The 19,624-nt window shown below is 39.7% G+C and overlaps 1 protein-coding gene across 12 annotated transcripts in view; it reads left to right on the forward strand.

Annotated features, from left to right (window-relative positions):
* Window positions 1–19,624, forward strand: part of DNM3 (dynamin 3) — a 388,315-nt gene that overhangs the window by 99,006 nt on the left and 269,685 nt on the right. For all 12 annotated transcript variants that reach the window (XM_074322213.1, XM_074322210.1, XM_074322205.1 and 9 more), the window contains exons 5-7: window positions 15,244–15,342; window positions 15,909–16,069; window positions 16,887–17,029. In XM_074322213.1, the coding sequence (XP_074178314.1) occupies window positions 15,244–15,342; window positions 15,909–16,069; window positions 16,887–17,029 (403 nt within the window). The remainder of the gene's footprint in view (window positions 1–15,243; window positions 15,343–15,908; window positions 16,070–16,886; window positions 17,030–19,624) is intronic.

Raw genomic sequence — 19,624 nt, forward strand, 5'->3', positions numbered from 1 at the left:
TTTCTATGTGAAGATTTCAATTTGCAGCCACGCTGAGGAGTAAGAACACTTCATTAGCTTCCACTCTCTTCTCCTCCATCCTCGGCTCTGTGGAGCCTGGGAAAATATACCATCCCCACCCGAAAGGCGTGAGGGAGAGAACCGGGTTTAAGTGATGGCACGGAAGTGGGAGCTATTGTTTAGACCTGAGCATGAGTGTGTTGGAGCAATTTGGTGACAATAAAGATGGTTCCAGATGGCACAGTGGGAAGGATTGGCGGAACAGCAGAAAGGGGTGGAATTGGGCAGCTTGCTGGAATGAAAGTACAAGCTGTTCTGCTAAAATAACCAAGAAACATTTTAAAGAGACTTAGCCTTAATGAGAAATTATATCAATAAAAGCATAGGACATAAAAATTACATTTTAAAATAGTACAGCCTAGTGTTTAATAGCACAAACTCTGGAGGCAAGCTGCCTGGGTTTGAATCCTCGTTCCACCACTTACTAGCGGTGTGATCGTGGGCAAACTTGTTCATCTTTCCATGCCTCAGTTTCCTCATCTGTCAAATGGGGATAATTATAATACCTTCTTTATAAAACTGGTATGAAATTAAATGAATTAATATCTGCAAAGTACTTAGAAAGTGCCCGGCAATTTGGAAGTATTACATAAAATTAATTTTTTGTTTCATGGGTTAAAAAGTGGGTTTGTGGCTATGGAGTTTCAGGCATGCAAAGTTATTTTTCACGAAGAAATCTCTGTTATAAAAGACTTGAAAAAAAACCAATAGGTTTAGCAGTTTCAGGAAGTGTAGGGCTGTATCAACTGAAATCTCACCCTGCCAAGTTAACCCTTGCTTTCCACGCCCTTCTTGCCTGGCTTTTCTTAGTGTTGCCCAACAAGGCTCCTCGCACAATCTATGTGTTGTCACCTTTATCACCCGCCAGGATGCACAAAACTAGAGTCGCTCTTTCAAAGAGCAGTTGTATTACCTATGCACGTGTGTGTGTGTGTGTGTGTGTGTATGGGGTGTGTGTAAACCACAGTTTCTTGTAATGGTGCCTGGTTGATCTACATGACACAAATAATGTTGCCTATTTGGTAGGTCCCAGCAGAGCCGATGGATTTCATGGAAACTTTTGCTGCAGGAGAAATTCCTGTTCAGAAAAGGACAGATGACCAGAGGAGCTTGGATTCGGTTTCGGAGTGAAGGGTGACCTTCAAAGAGAGAGCTCTGGTGTTATTAACTGGTCCCTAGTTAATAACACCAGCCGGTTTTTTTTTCTGTGCTGACAGAGTTCCTGGATGGTGGTCTGGACCAGGACATTCCGTGGTCAGCAGTCGGCTGTCTGAGGTGTCTGTTCAGGATTCCAGAAAGATTGCTGAGGGCTGTGTGGGGAGCACCAGTAGTTATTGTCTGTGATAGAAACTCCTGCCCGAGGAAAGGAAGAGCAGGGACTCATAACAGTCCCAGGCCCACAGCTGCATGGACTCCTGGGCAGGCACTAACCCCCCCCCCCCCAGTGAAACAAGGTTCCCGGTTAAGCCCTACGTGTGCCTTTTGGGAGGAACTCCTTTGTCCCTCGTCCGCTGTTCTCCCAGAAACTTTCTTCCTTGTCCGTCCTGCTGTGTGACGTAGCTGCACGGAAGGGGATTATGCACAGCTTGGGCACCTGCTCCCTCCTTGTAAAGACTTGGGGCCAGAAAGGTGGTTTCAACACTCAAACTATCCAAGGCTTTCTCAGGCCAGGCTTTTTGTTTCGTTGGGACTACAGTTTCTTTAAAAAAAAAAAACCTCAGTCAGCTGAACTGTCTGCTTCTGGTCAACTCCGTGGACAAGTAACTGTACCCAAGGCTGTTTCCTGGATGTTGGCCTTACATGTTTTATTTCTTTGTTTCCTTATCACCAGTAAATACTCTTCTCCCAGCTCCCCTCTCTCTCAGCGTACAGTGCTTACTGTGAGGCTACCTGAGACGTTAGGCTTGCGTAGGGAGGTACATATTTTTAACATGAAGTTTGGGACTTTTGACACACGTCCACGCAACTATCACCGCAATCGAGACAAAGAACAAGCCCATCACAAGGTTTTCTTGTGCTTCTTTCCAATCAGTCCCACCCGGGCCCCCACTCCTGGCTCCAGGAAGCCCCTCGTCTGCGTTTTGTCACTCTAAATTCAATTTGTCTTTTCTAGACTTTCATAAAAAAATGGACTCATACCGTAAGTACCCTTGGTGTCTGGTGTCTTTTGCTCAGTATAACGTTTTGGAGCGTTGCTCACACTCTTGCCTTTCTCAGTAGTTCATTCTTTTAAATTGGTAAATATTTCACTGTGTGGATCTGCCACATTTTATTGATCCAGTCACCTGTTGATGGAGCTTCAGGGTTTTTGTTTTGTTTTGTTTTGTTTTTGTTTTTCCAATTTGGGGTGATTACAAAGAAAGCTGCCATAAACATTCACGTACAGGTTTTCTGTGTTCATAGGTTTCCATCACACTCGGGAAAATACCTAAGAGTGGAATTGCTGGGGAAGTGTGTGTTTGATATTTTTAAGAAACCACTAAGCCCTTCTCCAAAGTGGTTGTGTAATTTTTATTCCCAGCAGCAACGTACCAGTGTTTCCTTTGCGCCACGTGTTTGCCAGCACTCGGTATCGTTAACTTTATTTTAATTGTACTCATTATCTGCGAGTTGCTTTGCATTTCCCTGATGACTCAGGATCCCAAGCATCATTTCACACCCTTGTGAACCATTCATAAATTTTCTTTTGTAAAGCGTCTGTTCAAATCTTTTGCCTATTTGAAGTTGTCTGTTTCCTTAGTATTCAGTTATGAAGTTTAAACAAATATACATCCTGGTACAAATTGTTTTATCATGCAAGGCAAAGATCATGCAAGGCAAATACTTTAAAACTATTCTTTCACCATATCTTTTAAAAAAACCGGTTTTAACTTTGATCATGTGCAATTTATTAATTTTTAAAATAGCATCCATATTCTTTTTTAATCCTCTCTAAGAAGTCTTTGCTTTAAGCCAAGTTTGTGAGGGTTTCTGTCCTGTTTTCTTCCAGAAATCTTGTAGTTTTTAACCTTAAATTTAGGTCTGTGATTTTTTTTGGGGGGAGTATGGGGTGAAGTAAGGGAGGGTCAGAGTTCATCATTTTCCATATGTGTGTATGATTGTTTCTGCACCATTTATTTTGTGCATGCTATCCTTTCTCCATTGGATTACATTGGCATCTTTGTTCAAAACCCATTGTGTGTGTGTGTGTGTGTGTGTGTGTGTGTGTGGTCTATTCTGTTCCATTGATCTGTGTGTCTATCTCTATGCCAATACCACACTGTCTTAATTATTGTAGCTTTACAGTAAGCCTTGAAATCAGATAGTACAAGATGTTTTACTTCATTGCTTTGGTGATAGTAGTACTTTGGCTTCTCATTTGCATTTTTAGTTAGCTTGTCAGTTTTGACAAAAATCTCACTGGGGTTTTGTTTGGAATTACATTAAATCTGTAACTTATGTTGTCTAATGTGCTAGCCATTAGCCATGTGCGGCTATTAAAATTATAGTTAACGTTAATTAAAATGAAATAAAACAAAATAAATTAGTTCCTCAGCCATACCTCACTGCCAGTACTCAATAACCACACGTGGTTGATGGCTTCGCTCCTGGGAAGCTCACGCATAGACCATTTCCATTATTTCGGTGAGGTACTGTGGACCTATAGACCACTTTGGAGAGAGTTGACTTAACAGTCTTGATTGTCCCAGTCAATGAACATGGTATTTCTTTTCATTTATTTAGGTCTTCTCCGTAGTATGCTATAGTTTTCAGCGTACATGTCTTCCCTATATTGTATCAAGCTTATCCTCATGTATATTATGTTTTTGGATGATATCGTAAATAATATTTAAACATTCCCCCCCACCAGTGTTTTATTATCAGTATATAGATGTGTGCAATTTATGTTTGCGTTTTGACCTCATATTCTGTGATCTTGGTTAATCCACTTAATAGTTCTGGTAGCCTTTGGCAGATTCCTTAAAATATTCTACATACACAGGCTTGCTGTCTGTGAATAAAGACAGTTTTACCCTTTTCTTTACAATCACATGCATTTGAATTATTCTCGCTTTGTTTCACTGGCAGGAGTTGCAGAGTAATGTTGTGTCCGAGAGTGCAAGTGGACAATTTTATTGACCTTTTCAAAGCATTGGCATTTGGTTTAATTGGTAATAGATATGGAGTTTATCTGTATTCTGTTTCATTTACTTCCACTTTATTCTTTCCTTCCTTCTACTTCGTTTGGATTTACTTTGCTATTCTCTTTCTAGCTTCCTATGATCGAAGCTTAGATAATTGGTTTTAAAGTTTTCTTATTTGGTAATAGTAATGTTATAAAGCTAATTAGCTCTCCGCTACAAATTTTGATATGTTTGTGCTTTTGTTTTATTCAGTTTAAAACATTTTAAAATTTCCCTTTTGACCTGTGGTACTTTAGAAATATGTTGTTTAATTTCCTAACATTTGGGGCATTTGCCAGAGAACTTTCTGATATTAATATCTGTATGATTTTCTTCCTTTTATAAAGGTATTGAAATTTGTTTTTTGGCGCCAGATAGGGTCCATTTTGATAAATGAGCAGTGTGCGTATGGAAAGACTATATATTTTACTGTTGTTGAGTGGCTTGTTCTATAGATGTCCTTTAGGTCAAGTTTGTTGGTAGTGTTGTTTAGGCCTTGTACATCTCTTGGTTTTTCTATTTACTTGTTCTTTCAATTACTGAGCTAGAAATGCCATGTCTCCAACTATATTTGTGAACTTGTCTACTTCTCCCTTCAGTTGTGTCATCTTTTGCTTAGGTATGCTGGGGCTCTGTGATTAGGTTGCTGACACGTTTAAGCTTATTATGTCTTCTTTATGAATCGAACTCTTTATCATTACACATTTCTCTCTGTTTATTCCTAGTAATATTTCTTGCTCTAAAATCTATTACATTTGGTATTAAAATAGCCACTCCAGCTTTAATTTGATTAGTGTTTTCATTGTATAGCTTTCTCATATTCTTAATCTACTTATGTCTTTATATGTAAAGTGTGTTTCTGGTGGTTTAGCACTTAATTTCACTTTGCTGTTTTATCCAAACTTCACTCTCCACCTTTTAATTGTGGTATTTCGACCATTTACATGCAGTATAATTATTGTTATAGTTGGATTTAAGTCTGTCATCTTGCTATTTGTCTTTTACATGTGTTATAAACCTTTCTACATATAAAACATATGTTATGTCCTCTACAGATGTTTTAAATGACACCCAGAATTTATGGTCCTTATTTTTCTCTTCAATAGTCGATAGTGTTTTATAGATATTAAAAATGAGAAAGAACTATCCTGCTTTACCCATATATTTACCATTTCCAGAGATTTTTATCCCTTGTATAGATTTGAGTTTCCATCTTGAAAAACGTCCTTTACCATTTCTGGTAGTGTAGGTCTTCTGGCAACAAATTATCTCATCTTTTGTTTGTCTGGAAAAGTTATCATTTTGCCTTTATTTCTGAAAGATATTTTCTTTACTGGTATCAAATTTTAGGTGACATTTCTTTTTATTTTCCAGCGCTTTAAAGATGTCACACTTTAATAGTTTCTGATTAGAAGTCTACAATTATTTTTATCTTTGTATGTCTTATTTTCCCCCCTCCGTTTTTATGATTTTCTTTTATCGCTGGTATTCAGAAATTTAACTGTGGTGTGCCTTGGTGTGGTTTTCTGTGGGTGGCTGGTGTTCTTCAAGTTCCTGGATCTGTGATATAAAATCACTTATATTTCTTTTATTTACTCATTATCTTTACATTTTCTTTTGTATCTTAACATTTTGTGCATATTTATAATAGCTATTTTAATGTCATCTGTGAATTCCATTTTTTCTATATGAGAGTCTATTGATGGATTTCCCCCTCCGCCCTCATCGTCATCACCTTTTCCTTCTTTGTATATCTAGTGATTTTTGTTTGAATGCTGGATATTTTGAATTTGACTTCATTAAGAGTTGAGTATTATTGTATTCTTTAAAAATGCGTTGGGATTTGGGCTTTGTTTCAGCAAGTAGTTACATTACTTGCAGATCAATTTGATTTTCTGAAGCTCATTTTTAGGTTTTAAAGGGTGGATCTGCAGTAACCTTTACTGAGGTTTGCCCTGTCTCCAATTCAACAATGCCTCTCCACTGTAGCTGGTGGGAATGAAATAATTCCCAGCCCTGTATGAGCTCTGGGAATTGTTTGGTTTAGAGGGTTTAGAGCTACCTGGAAGTCATTCTTGCCCAGCCATATGGAGTTTTACCTGAGGCGTTTACTCAAGGGGACGCCCGTGCACGTTTCTAGAGTGCTTCCTAGTCCTAATTCCCTTTTATCTAGTACACTGTCCCGTAAATTCTAGCTGTCTTTGTCTCCTTGAAATCCAATCTGTGTCTCCTCAACTAAGCAGGACTGCTGGGATCTTTTTGGATTTTTCCTCCCTGCCCTGTAGTCTAGAAATTGCCTCCAAGCTGAAATTGGGTCATTGTATGGCTTACTTTCTCTTCTCTCAGGTATCACAGTCCTGCAACCTATTGTTTCATGTATGAAAACAATTGTTTCATTTATCAGTTTTATAGTAGTTTACAACAGAAAAGCATATCTGAACTCTGTTATTCTTTCATAGCTAGCAGCAGAAAACATCGAGCTCCTTTGCTTAACTGAAAATTCTTACTGGACCATGACTGCTCAGAGCCTTTCCAACCTATTCTTGTATTGTTTGAGTTACAGGAACAATTGGATTTTTTTAACCATTAAAGGACCCTAAATTCTCTCTAATCCTTTCTATTTCCGCTTGCATACTGATAAATTTCTTGTGTGAAACTCATCTTTCTTAAAGGAACAGTCGAGACAAATTAACATTCTGGCTCTTTCCAACAGTTTTTTTCTTTTAATAGGTACTTAGTCTGCCATAAAAGTTATCAGATGAGGCAGGTTTGCAAAATATACAGCTAGTGCATAATATGAATCTTCATCTTTCCAACTTGCAATTTTTGTTTCCTTGTTCCCAAACCTTGCTAAGCCAGGCTTTCATGATGATAACTCTTTTCTTCCAATAGTATAACTGTTTATACTATTATACAGTCATAAGTAGGCTGAAACATCTAATGATACAAACAGGAGATATGTCCATCCCGGATGGAGTGTCAGGGTTGTGTGGTATTTTTTTCTCTGTGACATCATTCAGATACCCGGATACTTCCATTTGTCACCCTTAGGGACTTATTATGGTTAGATTCAGCAAGTAGAAAACAAAGGAGCAGGCAGGAGCATGTGTGGGAAGTTGTATAGACCAAGGCTAGAAGTGGCACATCTCACTTCTGCTTACATTCCACTGGCTAGAACTCAATCACAGGGAGATTGTAAGGGAGATTGTAACTCGAATATAAGGGAGATTTGGAAATACAGTTAAGCTGTGTGCCAAGGAAGAAGAAAAAAATGGACGTAGGTGGACAAAAAGCAGAGAGATTTAAGTTTATGTGGATTCTTTTTTTTTTTTTTTTTTTTTGGAGTACAAATTCTCAGTGCAAGAAACACTGTATACCTAAATTTTCTTATCTTTGAAGTAATTCTTCCTCCTTCATCTTCTTTCCTTTATCTTTTTTCTGTCTCTTTATCTTCTCTTTCTCCTCTCCTTTCCTTCCACAAATATTAAATCTTTCAAGTACTTTCCTAGACTCTGGGCATATATCAGTGAGCAAGATAGAGTCCTTGTTACCATAGCAACAGAAATTCTTATGTTTTCTGTTACTTCATATTTTACCTCGTATCACATGCAGTAATAGTACCTGGTGACTTTGAAAATGAAACTGTGCTGTTCAGAATTGTTGGAAGTAACCAGAAAATAATGTTTCTGGAAAACTTATAGGAAAAAAAAAACACACACACATGAAACTATCCCCATTCATCACTGATTGCTTGCAGAAATAAAATATTCCATAATCTTTGCCAAAACAGAAAGAACAACATTTACTTCAACAACCCCCTCTCCCCCAAATCCCACCAAAACCGAAAACAAAAAAAAACAACAACAAAAAAATGCATTAACTGAAGGACATCTAATTTCCTAAGTCTGTTTTTAATTTTGCTGTATACATGTTTACACTAACTCTTCATTGATTTTTTTTCCCCTTGCTGTTATTTTAGTGTACACAGTGTTCCAGATTACTTTTCTGGAAACTGCTAATGTGGTTACTGGCTACGTTTTGTCCCATTTCTTAATTAGATGAAACAACACACTACTTATAATTTAGCTGCATACATAAACGGAAGGAATGGCAGTGTTCTTATAGGAAAATCACTGTGCTGACAGCAAACCTAAGTAAGATGGTAGAATTGTAGCACATTTCTTTTCTGAAATTTGTATTTCAATTCTTGTCTGAACCCAAGAAGAATGAATATACTTATTTTTTCATTCATTTATCCACTTAATAAATAAACATTTATTCAGTTCCCACTCTGTGTTTGTATCTATATAAGTTGTTTGGAATATAGAGATAACATGTGGTTCTTATTCTTGAATAGATCATGGTCAGTAGGTGAGATAGACAAAGCGGATAACTGGTGCCACGTTTGAACTCTGATTTCAGGGCACACAGGGAGCTTTGAGGGTACAGAGAAAAGGCTCTAAACTTACACCTGTGGGAGCCAGATCGAGGACCGGCAGGACAGGCCTGAAAAGTGTTTTGATGGACGGGTAGCTGTTGACCAAGGAAAGAGGAGAAAGAAAGGCTATTTGGGTTCAGAGGGATAGCGTTAGGAGGTGAAGAGGTGCGAATGCGTGGTCCCTTGGAAAACTGACTGGTTGGGTATGACTGGAGCTTAGGATTGGAGTAGCTTGGGAGACATGGTGAGAAACAGAGCTGGGGAGATCACAACTTTCATCGATGGAGTGGTTTTTATGTACCAAGTACTTGACATGGGTCATATTGTTTAATTGTCTTTAATTAGTAGACTATATGTCCTGCCCACCCTCCCCACACCCCAACCTCCCCCACTGTCAGCATCCCCACCAGAAGGCACATTTGTTACAATCGATGGACCTACACTGACATGTCATTGTCATCAGAGTCCACAGCTTATATTAGGGTCGCTCTCAGTGTTGGACATTCTTTGGGTTTTGACAAATGTGTAATGACAAGTACCCACCATTGTCATATCGTACTGAATAGTTTCACTGCCCTAAACATCCTTTGTGCTGTACTTTTCATTCCTGCCTAACCCCTGGCAACCACTAATGTTTTATTGTTTCCATAGTTTGGCCTTTCCCAGAATGTCATGTAGTTGGAGCCCTATACTCAGTAGCCTTTTCATTAGGTATTAATCATTTTCCCTTAGTAACAAGCATTTAAGGTTCCTCCATGTCTTCTCATGGCTTCATAGCTCATTTCTTTTTAGCACTGGATAATGTTCTATTGTGTGGATATTCCTCAGTTTATTTATCCACTCACTTAGTGGGTAAATAAGGGGCATCTTGGGCTGCCTCACTCTGCATTCCCACCAGCGATGAGGGCAAATTCCTGTTGCTCCACGTTTGTGTCAAAACTTGGTGTTGTCAGTGTCTCGCTTTTGGCCGTTCCAATAGGCCACGTGATGGTACCTCACCATTGTTTTAATTTGCAATTCCCTGATGACATATGATGTGGAGCGTCTTTTCACATCCATACTTGCTATCTGTATATCTCCTTCGGGGCGGTGTCTGTCAAGTCTTTCACCCATTTGTAAAAATCAGGTTGTTTGATTTCTCCCCCTGCAGGAGACATCAGGGTATTTTTCTTAGATAATCACTGTGAGAACCTAGTTGAGCTCCTTGGAGGCACAACTAATGCAAGTGTGGGTACCTCCCATGACTGGGTCCCCCCGGATTTTTTGACTTCCACACTGTCCTTCCAGCAATTCATCAATTATGGGATTTTCCTACCCAGGCAATGCCCCCGTGGGGTTTTCTGCTTCTGGGTTGTGATTCTCTGTGTACATCTGTCTGTCTCTCCAAATTTGGAGGGGGGTGGGGAGAACGGTTTGTCACCCCACTTCTCTGATGGACCTAAGAAGGGTTACTGATGTTTCAGTGTGTGCCAATTTTTACTTGTTGTTAGGACACAGTGGCAACTCCCAAGCACCTTACCTGCTGGACCAGAAACCGGAAGGGCTCTTACTTAATTTTGAAACATGGGTTTGTTATTTTCCTCCTGTGACTGATGAGTTAGAGTGAACATATAGCTTGTTCTTCAAATGGAAAGTCTTTCAAGGGTTAAAGGGGATGCTGCTAATAATTGTTCCAGGCATCACATGTAAGAGGTGATGTGTGGTGACCCCGATGGGGTTATACCTGCTGAGGACACTGACATCTCAGAGCTAGTGAAGGGCACAGGTGGAGCTGGAACCCCAACAGCCTGAACCTGGGGGCAGTGCTCTGAGCCTCTGTGCTGCAGAAGAATCGGGTTTTTCATGTGCCTTGAGGGTCTTTTCAAGGTCTTCACCGGAACCGGGCTGCCTCAGCACTCCTCATTGTGGTTGTTTCTTACTGAAGAGGAACGTAATTGAAACCTAATATCACACAGTCTTTATTAGCTCTTCGTGTATTATTTTTAGTTTCCTTTTAGTGGGAGGGCAAGAATTTTAGGAAGTTCCTCTTTTCTTTTGACTGTACATAACCTTCTAAATCTGGAAATTGTTCTCCTTCCCAGAATGCTAGACTTGAAAGGGACATCTAGTGAAGCTTTTAGTTCTGGAGAGAAACAGGCCCAGATGACACAAGGGACTCGCCACAGAACACAGCGAATCCTTTGGAGAATCTCGCTGAGAAGTGGGAGGCAGAAAAAGTGATTACGAATGGAATTAGTTTGCCTGGATTTCACACCCTACCGGCTGTGGGCCTTCACACCAGCGTCCTTTTCCTCTCCAACACTCACTTCCTTCGTCTGTGTCCCTGAGAAAATGACAGTACCTATCTCACAGTGTCGTTTCAAGTCCTGAGTGAGGCAGGTTGATTATCAGGGCTCAATAAGTGGTCTCCGTTATTATTTTTACCTGAGTCGTTAGATTCCCAGTGAGGTGCTTTTAAAACATGCTGTCTTTGGAGACTCTTCTGGCCATGGCTTTTTGAGATCTGTCCGTGTAGGTCTGGCGTCTGCCAGCAGGAGTTCACTGATTATTTTAAGCTGCCTATTTGTGTAACTAAATGTGAAACAGAAAATTGTCTCCTTTGCCACTTCTGGCACATGGCTAAGCAAAGAGTCCTATGCCTTCTCAGAAATAAGGGAGTGGTAAAGAAAATACTTTTAAAATTCAACTTTTATTTTTATTAATTATATAGCTTAAAAAAAAAATCAGTCCCAAAGGCTTTTAATAAAAACTATCAGTCCTTTGCTTCCTCCTCCCGACTCTATATTACTGATTTTCAGGGGCTACGACTTTGAACACTTTCATCCTTTTCTTTATTTTTTTTGTATTTACCTCTGTATTTCTATGTAATTTTGTTATACTAATATTTCTTGATTTTTTATTTTTAGGTATTCTCTTTTGACTTTCTACCATGGAGAAGATTTAGCTGTCTTATACCCCTCTCCCATACCCACAAAGATTAGTTTGGTGTGAAAGTAATTGCGGTTTTTGCAATTTTTTTAACCCTTTAAACCGCAATTACTTTTGCACCAACCTAATACTTATAGACATACGAGTATATACTTACCCTCCCCATTTTACTAATATAATTATACCGTCGTATTTTGCTAAACAAACATTTATGATATGAAAGTGTTGTTCACAGCTGTGCCGTGTGATAAATTATGTTGTGTTGCCATGATGCTGATAGTTGTCTCTCTTTTTGTTTGTTTGCTTAGTCTTCTATATATTTGTCATTAATGCATTCCCATCCTCGCCTACAGAAGTGTAAATCTCTTAATACTGTCAAAAATATCAGGTATTAGGTATTCTATCACTTTCATTTCTTTTTTCTTGGTAGGAGAAGACATCTCTTCAGGAATCTGTGTCCTCTCATTCCCATGGGTATCGATTGCGCTCCTGGCCTCTTTCTTGGATCTACTTTCTGGACATTCCCTTCTTTTCTTCGTTATATTGGATTTCCTCTTTCCTAGACCTCCGGTCTTCTTTGTTAGTTTGTCCCCAGGTTTGGTGGAACACATTATTTAATAGTCTCCCTCTGAAAAAGGAGAAAGGGAGGTAAAATATTTTGAGATTGTTCAGGTTTGAGAATTTTTTTTTTTTTCAGTCACATTTACCCATAGTTTAGAATTCTAGGTTATACATTCTTTTTCCTTCAGATTTTTGAAATCATTGCTTTTTTGGCTTTTAGTTTCCAATTTGCTGCTGGGAAGACTGATGCTACTACAGTGATTCCCAAACCTTTCCTATGACTTTCTTTTCTAAACTTCTCTGGGAGGTTTTTAGGATATTTTATTTGTTCCCAGTGTTTTGAAATCATATATTGTGTATGTGTGTTTCATATTTTGTTGGGTACTTGATGAGTTCATTTAACCCATAAATTCATCTTTCACTTACAGGACATTTGCTTGAAAAGTATGCCCCCACTGCCAACTCTTTCTGTTTGATCTTATTGGAGCGTCAGTTATTCAGATGTTAGATCTTCTGCATCTTTTCCCAGTTTTAAAAAAGTTTTTCCTTTCCTGTTTTTCACTTCTTTTTCTTTTGATTTCTGGGTTTTTAACTTTGTGTTCTAACCATTTTATGTACTAACATTTTTATTTCTGCTCCTATAGTTTTAACTATTGAGTATTCTTTTCGTTTGTTTGAATGGTTTTTTTTCTTTTCTTTTCTTTCCTTTCTTTCTTTTTTTATTTTTTTTGATGACATTCTATTTTTGTTCCATGAATGAAATGACCTCTCCTTTCTCTTTGAGGGTGTTAATAAAAATAATAAAGTTTTCTTCCGTATTTTGTATTATCTTTGTTTTCTCCAAGTTCTGGTTTGTAATGCGTATTGGTTTTGCTCTCATATTAGAGAATGTCCTTGGCTGTCCATTCATACTTAAAAGCAAACTACTGTCAGGTGATTGGAAGCTGTGTGGGAGTGCTTTGTGTATTGAGGGGTAAACTTCACAGTAGGACGATTTATTGGGCTGGTTTGATTTGGCTTCCTTTGAATGTCAGTGTTTTCCTCTCTGCATGGTTAATTTCCCCCAATCCTTGTTCCCATCTCTTGCTTGAGGGCTTAAAGCCTGCCAGTCAACTCTTTCTAGCAGTCAAGTTAGGGAATTGGACTGGGGAGGGGCAGTCCTGCCATTCAGTGTATAGAATTTTACTTAATCACCTTTTAAAAAAGTATTTGAGCCCCCCTCCCCCCCAGAACTGGGCTGGGTGCCTATGAATTCAGAGTTTTCTCTAGTTCAGTCTTTCCAGAGAGTAAACCTGCCCTATCCTGCTGGGATGGACCAGGGCAGCCCCTAGCTATGTTATCCATGGAAATCCAACTGCTTTCATTTATGCTTCTATTTTCAGCCTCAGCTGCCACCACCACTGTCCATAATGTTCAGAGCTATTGGTCCCCTAGGTCTTGAACCTTTTCGAGATGACCTGATAGAAATTACCCAGCCTCTGGGTTCCCTTCTTGTTGGTTTTCTTGGATGCGGATGTCCTCTTTCTCTGGCCTAAGTTAGTGAGCAGTCATACTGCTGGGTTTCAAGTTTCAAGTTATTTCTGTTTCTCTCTCATTTTCTTTGACTTTCTTGGTTTAAGCCTTATTATTATTATTATTATTATTATTATTATCATGATTCCCCGAAAATAAGACCTAGCCGGTCAATCAGCTCTAATGCGTCTTTTGGAGCAAAAATTAATATAAGACCTGGTATTATATTATTATATTATATTATATTATATTATATTATATTATATTATATTATATTATATTATATTATATTATATTATATTATATTATATTAAAGACCCAGTCTTATATTATAGTAAAATAAGACCAGGTCTTATATTAATTTTTGCTCCAAAAGACGCATTAGAGCTGATTGTCCGGCTAGGTCTCATTTTCGGGGAAGCACGGTACTAATTCTTTTACTGTGAGAAGCAGTATATGGGTTAAAAGCATGGACTACTCTGGAACCAGACTGCTTGGGCCCACCCCCCTGTATGACCTTGGGAAAGTTATTTAATCTCTCTCTGCCTTAGTTTGCTCATTAAAAAAAAAAAAGTAGTTGGACTACTTTTAAGGATGCAATGATTTAAGACATGTAAATTACTTAAAACCATAGTTGAGTTAATAAATATTAACCATTCTTATTTTAGAATGGTTTCAGGTACAAGATAAAGGCTTGTGTTTAATGAACCAGGTTTAATTAGAAGTCCAAAGAAATGCACTTAAAAATATGAATCACTGGGTAAATATTGTCCATTTTATCCAATGATGGAAGCAAGGGACAAATGCAATGGATGTATCTGATATTTTAATACTACATACAATGTCTAGGTTTTTACATTATTGTATAAATAAAAAGAACCTTGCAATAGACTCTATTGCACAGGTGAGGGAAACTGACACCCAGAGAGTTAAGTAGTTACGTGACTTGCCTTGAGACTAGAGTCCCAGCCTCAGAATTCCTAGTCCAGTCTTTTTTCCATTAAGTCACATTTGCTTTTCTAAGGAACAGTCAACGCTGTGAGATTTGCAGGTTTATTGATGATTGTGACGCCATCCTATACCCAATTTTCTGCTTTCTATTTTTGACCTCAGTGCTCAGACCTGAATCAGTAATAAGCTTTGCTTTGTAGCACACTCTCATCATTGGTCCAGGTGTAGCCCATTTATTTATGTTTTTAAATAATGTAATACATACATAACTTAAAGCATCCACATTGTGTGCAGTACCTGGGAGGAAAATGTAAACATGTAATTTCCATGTATGCATGGTACAAAAATAAACTCATACATTTTAGAGTATTTTGTTGCTACAGCTGTTTATTTTTTCTCTCATGAATCTAAAGTTATCTTATGGATGGGTGATTTTGCAACTCTCTGCCGCATCCCATTGAAATTCACCAGACTGGGGTTAGCAGTGGATTAGGAAATGGAGTAAGACAGAGAAGAACAGGAAAAGCAGCAGGGATACGACTGGTCTGCATTTAGCATTGAGGCATATGTGTCTCTAAAACTTGTTAGCTGCCTTCAAATTGCGCAGTGTTGGGTTTGCTTTTGATGCAGGTCTAAGAACCATCGGCGTCATCACCAAGCTGGACCTTATGGATGAAGGAACGGATGCCAGGGACATCCTAGAGAACAGGCTGCTGCCTCTTCGCAGGGGTAACGTACTGTGTCCTGTACAGGACTTCCTTTGGTGACGTGGCAGAGAAACAACTGGGAGACCACTGGGAGGTTGCATTTAATGCCGCACAGTTGTGAGGAACGTGTTTATGATCAGTTACGCTTCTTATGGAATGACACTATATTCCCAAATTATGTATTAAAAATGATCCAGTGGGAAAATTATTCTTGTAAAGAACAGGAATAAGAAGTAAGGGGTTTGCAGGGATGGTATAGTCATCGTGGAGTGCATAGATATATACTATCCTAAGTCTGACTCACTTGCCCGCTGGATGACCATACTGCGAAGAAACATACTCTGTTAAAACGCACAGAGCTTTTAAGGGCAAAATACATGATTGTGTCAGTGTTAAAAATTGTCAGTAGGCAATCAGCCAGCCTTCATTAAATACTGATGCCTCAAATTGATGTTTGTAAACGGACTCATTCCTTACCCCCTAAAAATAATTTTGCCTTTCTTATTCAGCCTCTTTGAGAGCCTTGGTATCTCCCCAGAATAAGCAGCAAAAGTGTCCCAAACTCCATAGGTGTGTGTTTTGTTTCAGGTTACATAGGGGTGGTCAACAGAAGCCAGAAGGACATAGACGGGAAGAAGGACATTAAGGCAGCCATGTTGGCAGAAAGGAAATTCTTTCTCTCACACCCGGCTTACAGACATATTGCTGACCGGATGGGGACCCCACACCTGCAGAAGGTCCTTAACCAGGTAAAAATGGGTTGTTTTTGTTTTCAAGCAAAAAGAACAATTATGAAATATGTGACTATTGGAACTCATATTTCTTATTTTGATACTCACTTTTTCCCAAAATAAGACGTTCAGCTTAAATGATAGGAATTTAAAAAATGAATATAAATATTTAGACCCACAGTTACTATTCTCAGTGAATAGAGTCCACTTTAATATTACTGAAAGAACAGTGCTCAAAGCAGAAATGCATCCTGACTTAGGAACAGTGAACTGGGGTACGCAGGTTTGCAGACACTTTTACATGCACCCCGTTGACGGCGTGAGCCTGTGCCCCACCACAGTTGGACTGGGGTCTAGAGGTGGAGGCCAGAGGAAGCAGCTGCCTGAGCTGTGGAATGGAGAGGAAGTTAACAGCTGACAGGTACCTCTGAACCCCACCAGGGGGGAGGCCACATGGTCCTGAGAACATCAGCAGCCCCCCTACCTCTCCACTTATTTCTCCACATTCTAACGTAAGTTTCTTTTGAGGAGGTGGGCAATGTGACCAATGTGATACATCCATGCATCCTCATCAGTCCCACTAGCTGCGTTTTCACGGGGAGTCGATGGCCTTTTAATGGGGAGTTGACTCAAATTGCAGGCGCTTGGAGCATGACTTAGAGCAGCAGAGGAGAGCGTTGGCCCTTCCTCTCACTTCTCTACCTCCACAGTCAGCCTCTAATGATCTCCAAAGTCCTGAGTGATTAGAAGAGAGTGAAGGCCGATTCTTGTCTCGTGAGCTAGACTTCAATCCGTTAGACATGGGGATGGTTTTGTTTTGTTGTGTTTTATTTAGCAACTCACCAACCACATTCGAGATACCCTGCCAAACTTCAGGAACAAACTACAGGGACAGTTGCTCTCCATAGAACACGAAGTAGAAGGCTTCAAGAACTTCAAGCCCGAAGACCCCACCAGGAAGACCAAAGCTCTACTACAGTGAGTGCCTCCCCCATCCTTGTTCTTTACACTCCTTCCCTTTGCTTTTGCCGTAGTCTGTTTATCATGTTGATTTCTAGGTTTAACAGAACAGGCAAGTAACAGTATGTGAGGCTTTGTGTGTGTTATACAGTGTGCGTCGAATCTTTCTGGTTTTGTGAAAAATAATTGTTGATCTTCTTCTGTTATTACAGATTTAACCAATTACCCATCCACGCCCACTTTTATTGTGTTTTGATAAATGTACTCAATATGATGTAAAACCAATAGTGATAACTCAGTAGGGGTTTTGCCCTCAGCATTTAGCAGTGGGCAGAGCTCCTGTTGAAAATGTCGTCTGTATTCTCTCTATGTCACTTGTATTTATTATCTTTTTATTTCAGTCATTTTATGTGTGAATTTTTCGGTGGAATGAGTACCAAGAATTCAATAGAAAAGTACTGACTATAGGGCTGCATTTAAATTTCTTGTTTCCTTTTTGGTCATGATTTTAGTTTAGCCTTTTAAAAGCAAACATGAAAGCCACCAGGTATCTTTTTACTCCTTCATGATCTTCCCACCTTTTCCTTGGGTTACTAGACTTACCCCGAGGGCTCTTGGAGTAGGATAGCAGACTTGTTAGAGAATCACCAGCTCCTTATGTATTTTATTCTTATTTCTTCTTTCAGCCCCTTCCAGCCTCATCTGTCCTTTTATCCCTGTGCTGGAACTTTCTTCAGGTCTCTCTCAACCAGAAGAGCCCCCCACCCCCACCCCCAGCCCCACTCAGCTTGCATTCCAAGACGTCTGAAGTTCATCTCTAAAGATGGTGCTTGCCACCTGTTATGGCCTCTTCCTGTAGTTTGCAATCAAAGTACCTTTCATTTTGTGCTTCAAATGCATAATATAATTCCTTTCTTTGTGGGGAGATATTTAAGTGCTCAAATTATGTACATAACATTAAAAATGCATCATCTTATCCCACTTTATAAAATCACACAGAAAAGTCATTTTTTTCTTGGATTCAACCCTTTTCCTCATTTATCTTTTCTTTTTTATTCTTGGCTTTGGTTAAGCTCCTATGAAACTCTTCCAGTTATAGAGAGAGGAAAGCTATTTCTGTGTAGGCCCCAGGTCGTCATTTAACATCCAATCGAAAGTATTCTCCTTGCAAATACTGGGCCTTGTCTCTGTGACTCCATTGGACTCAGATTATAGAATTTTCCATAGCTTCCCTTGTAGATGGCCGATTCAGCCTCTTCCTCCCTCCCGCCCTCCTTCCTTCCTTCCCTCCTTCCCACCTTCCTCTCTCCCTCTTTTCCTCCCTCTCTCCCTCCCTCCCTTTCTCCTTCTTTACCTTTTTTCTTCCTCCCTTTCTGCCTGCCTTCCTCTCATTTCTGTGTATTCTACTTGGTGTCTGGCTCTGTGCTATCCACTGGGGATTCAACAATGAATATGATTTTTGGCCTCAAGAAGAGGCCACAGTACAGCAGAGGACACAGACTTGTAAGAAACTAATCCGATAAATGTGGTGTTTCTGGTAAGTATAAATGTTAAGGGAGCCCAGCTGCGGAAGCAGAAGCAGCTACATGAAGGAAGGGTGTGAGTTCACAGAGAAAGTGGTACTTGAATGAGACCCGGAAGGATGGGAGGAGTTTGGCAGGTGGGAGGAAGGCAGGAGAACTGTGTGAACTTTGGTGCAGCTTGTTCTGTGGGCCAGGTGGCTGCAGGAAGGGATGGGGAGAGGAGTGGCTGAAGGTAAGTTTCCTAAAATTTCCCAGTATATGTTACACACACACACACACACACACACACACACACACACACCCTTCCAGGTGTTTAAAAATTAGATTTACATTAGCATATGCATGAATAAAGCTACATCCAATTTTATTCTAGATATTCTGGTCTAATAATTTTACAGTTACTTTTAATCCGTCCATGATTTTGATGAAAGTGAGTAAAAGATGCTGCAAGTTTTCGATGGTTTGATTTTGTTTTATCCTATTAGATCTGGAATTTGAAAGTAGTTCCAGTACATCAAAATTCGAGTTTCCGAACTTACTCATCACAAATGTCAGGACTTATTTTTCTCCCTGTAGTGTATTTCTTTGTTTATTCATTTATTTATTTTTTTACCAACCACCTTAAGGTAACTCCTTCCTTACTTGAACTTAGTGAGTCCGTCTCATATGTTGAGCAGGAAACAATAAATAATATGCATGGACCTGCCCTTAGGAGAGAGCCTGGTGGACGGACAACAGTGACGTGCTCTGCCAAGGGCTGTGCTGTCAATATGTGCAGGGAGCAGAGGAGGGGCCCTCACCTGGGTGGCAGTGAGGAGAGGTGGTGGTCAGGACCTGGGATCATGGGATGTCTCCTCGAAAAACCAGTCTTGGAATTGAGTCTTGAAGGGCAGATAGACATTAGCCAGGCAGAACTGCAAGGGGCAGAAAGAACATACCGGAAGGATGTAGGAAGGACGTCCTGTGCAGGAAGGACGTAGCAGGGCACGGTGGGTGTGGACAAGTGCTTCTTTGGGGCTGGTGATCACGGCGAGTGTGGAAGGAGTAAGTGTGGGGCAGACCGTGGAGAAGCTGGGTGATGTGTTAAGGG

This window comes from Rhinolophus sinicus, linkage group LG17 (assembly GCF_036562045.2).
Source record: "Rhinolophus sinicus isolate RSC01 linkage group LG17, ASM3656204v1, whole genome shotgun sequence".
Classification (NCBI taxonomy): domain Eukaryota; kingdom Metazoa; phylum Chordata; class Mammalia; order Chiroptera; family Rhinolophidae; genus Rhinolophus; species Rhinolophus sinicus.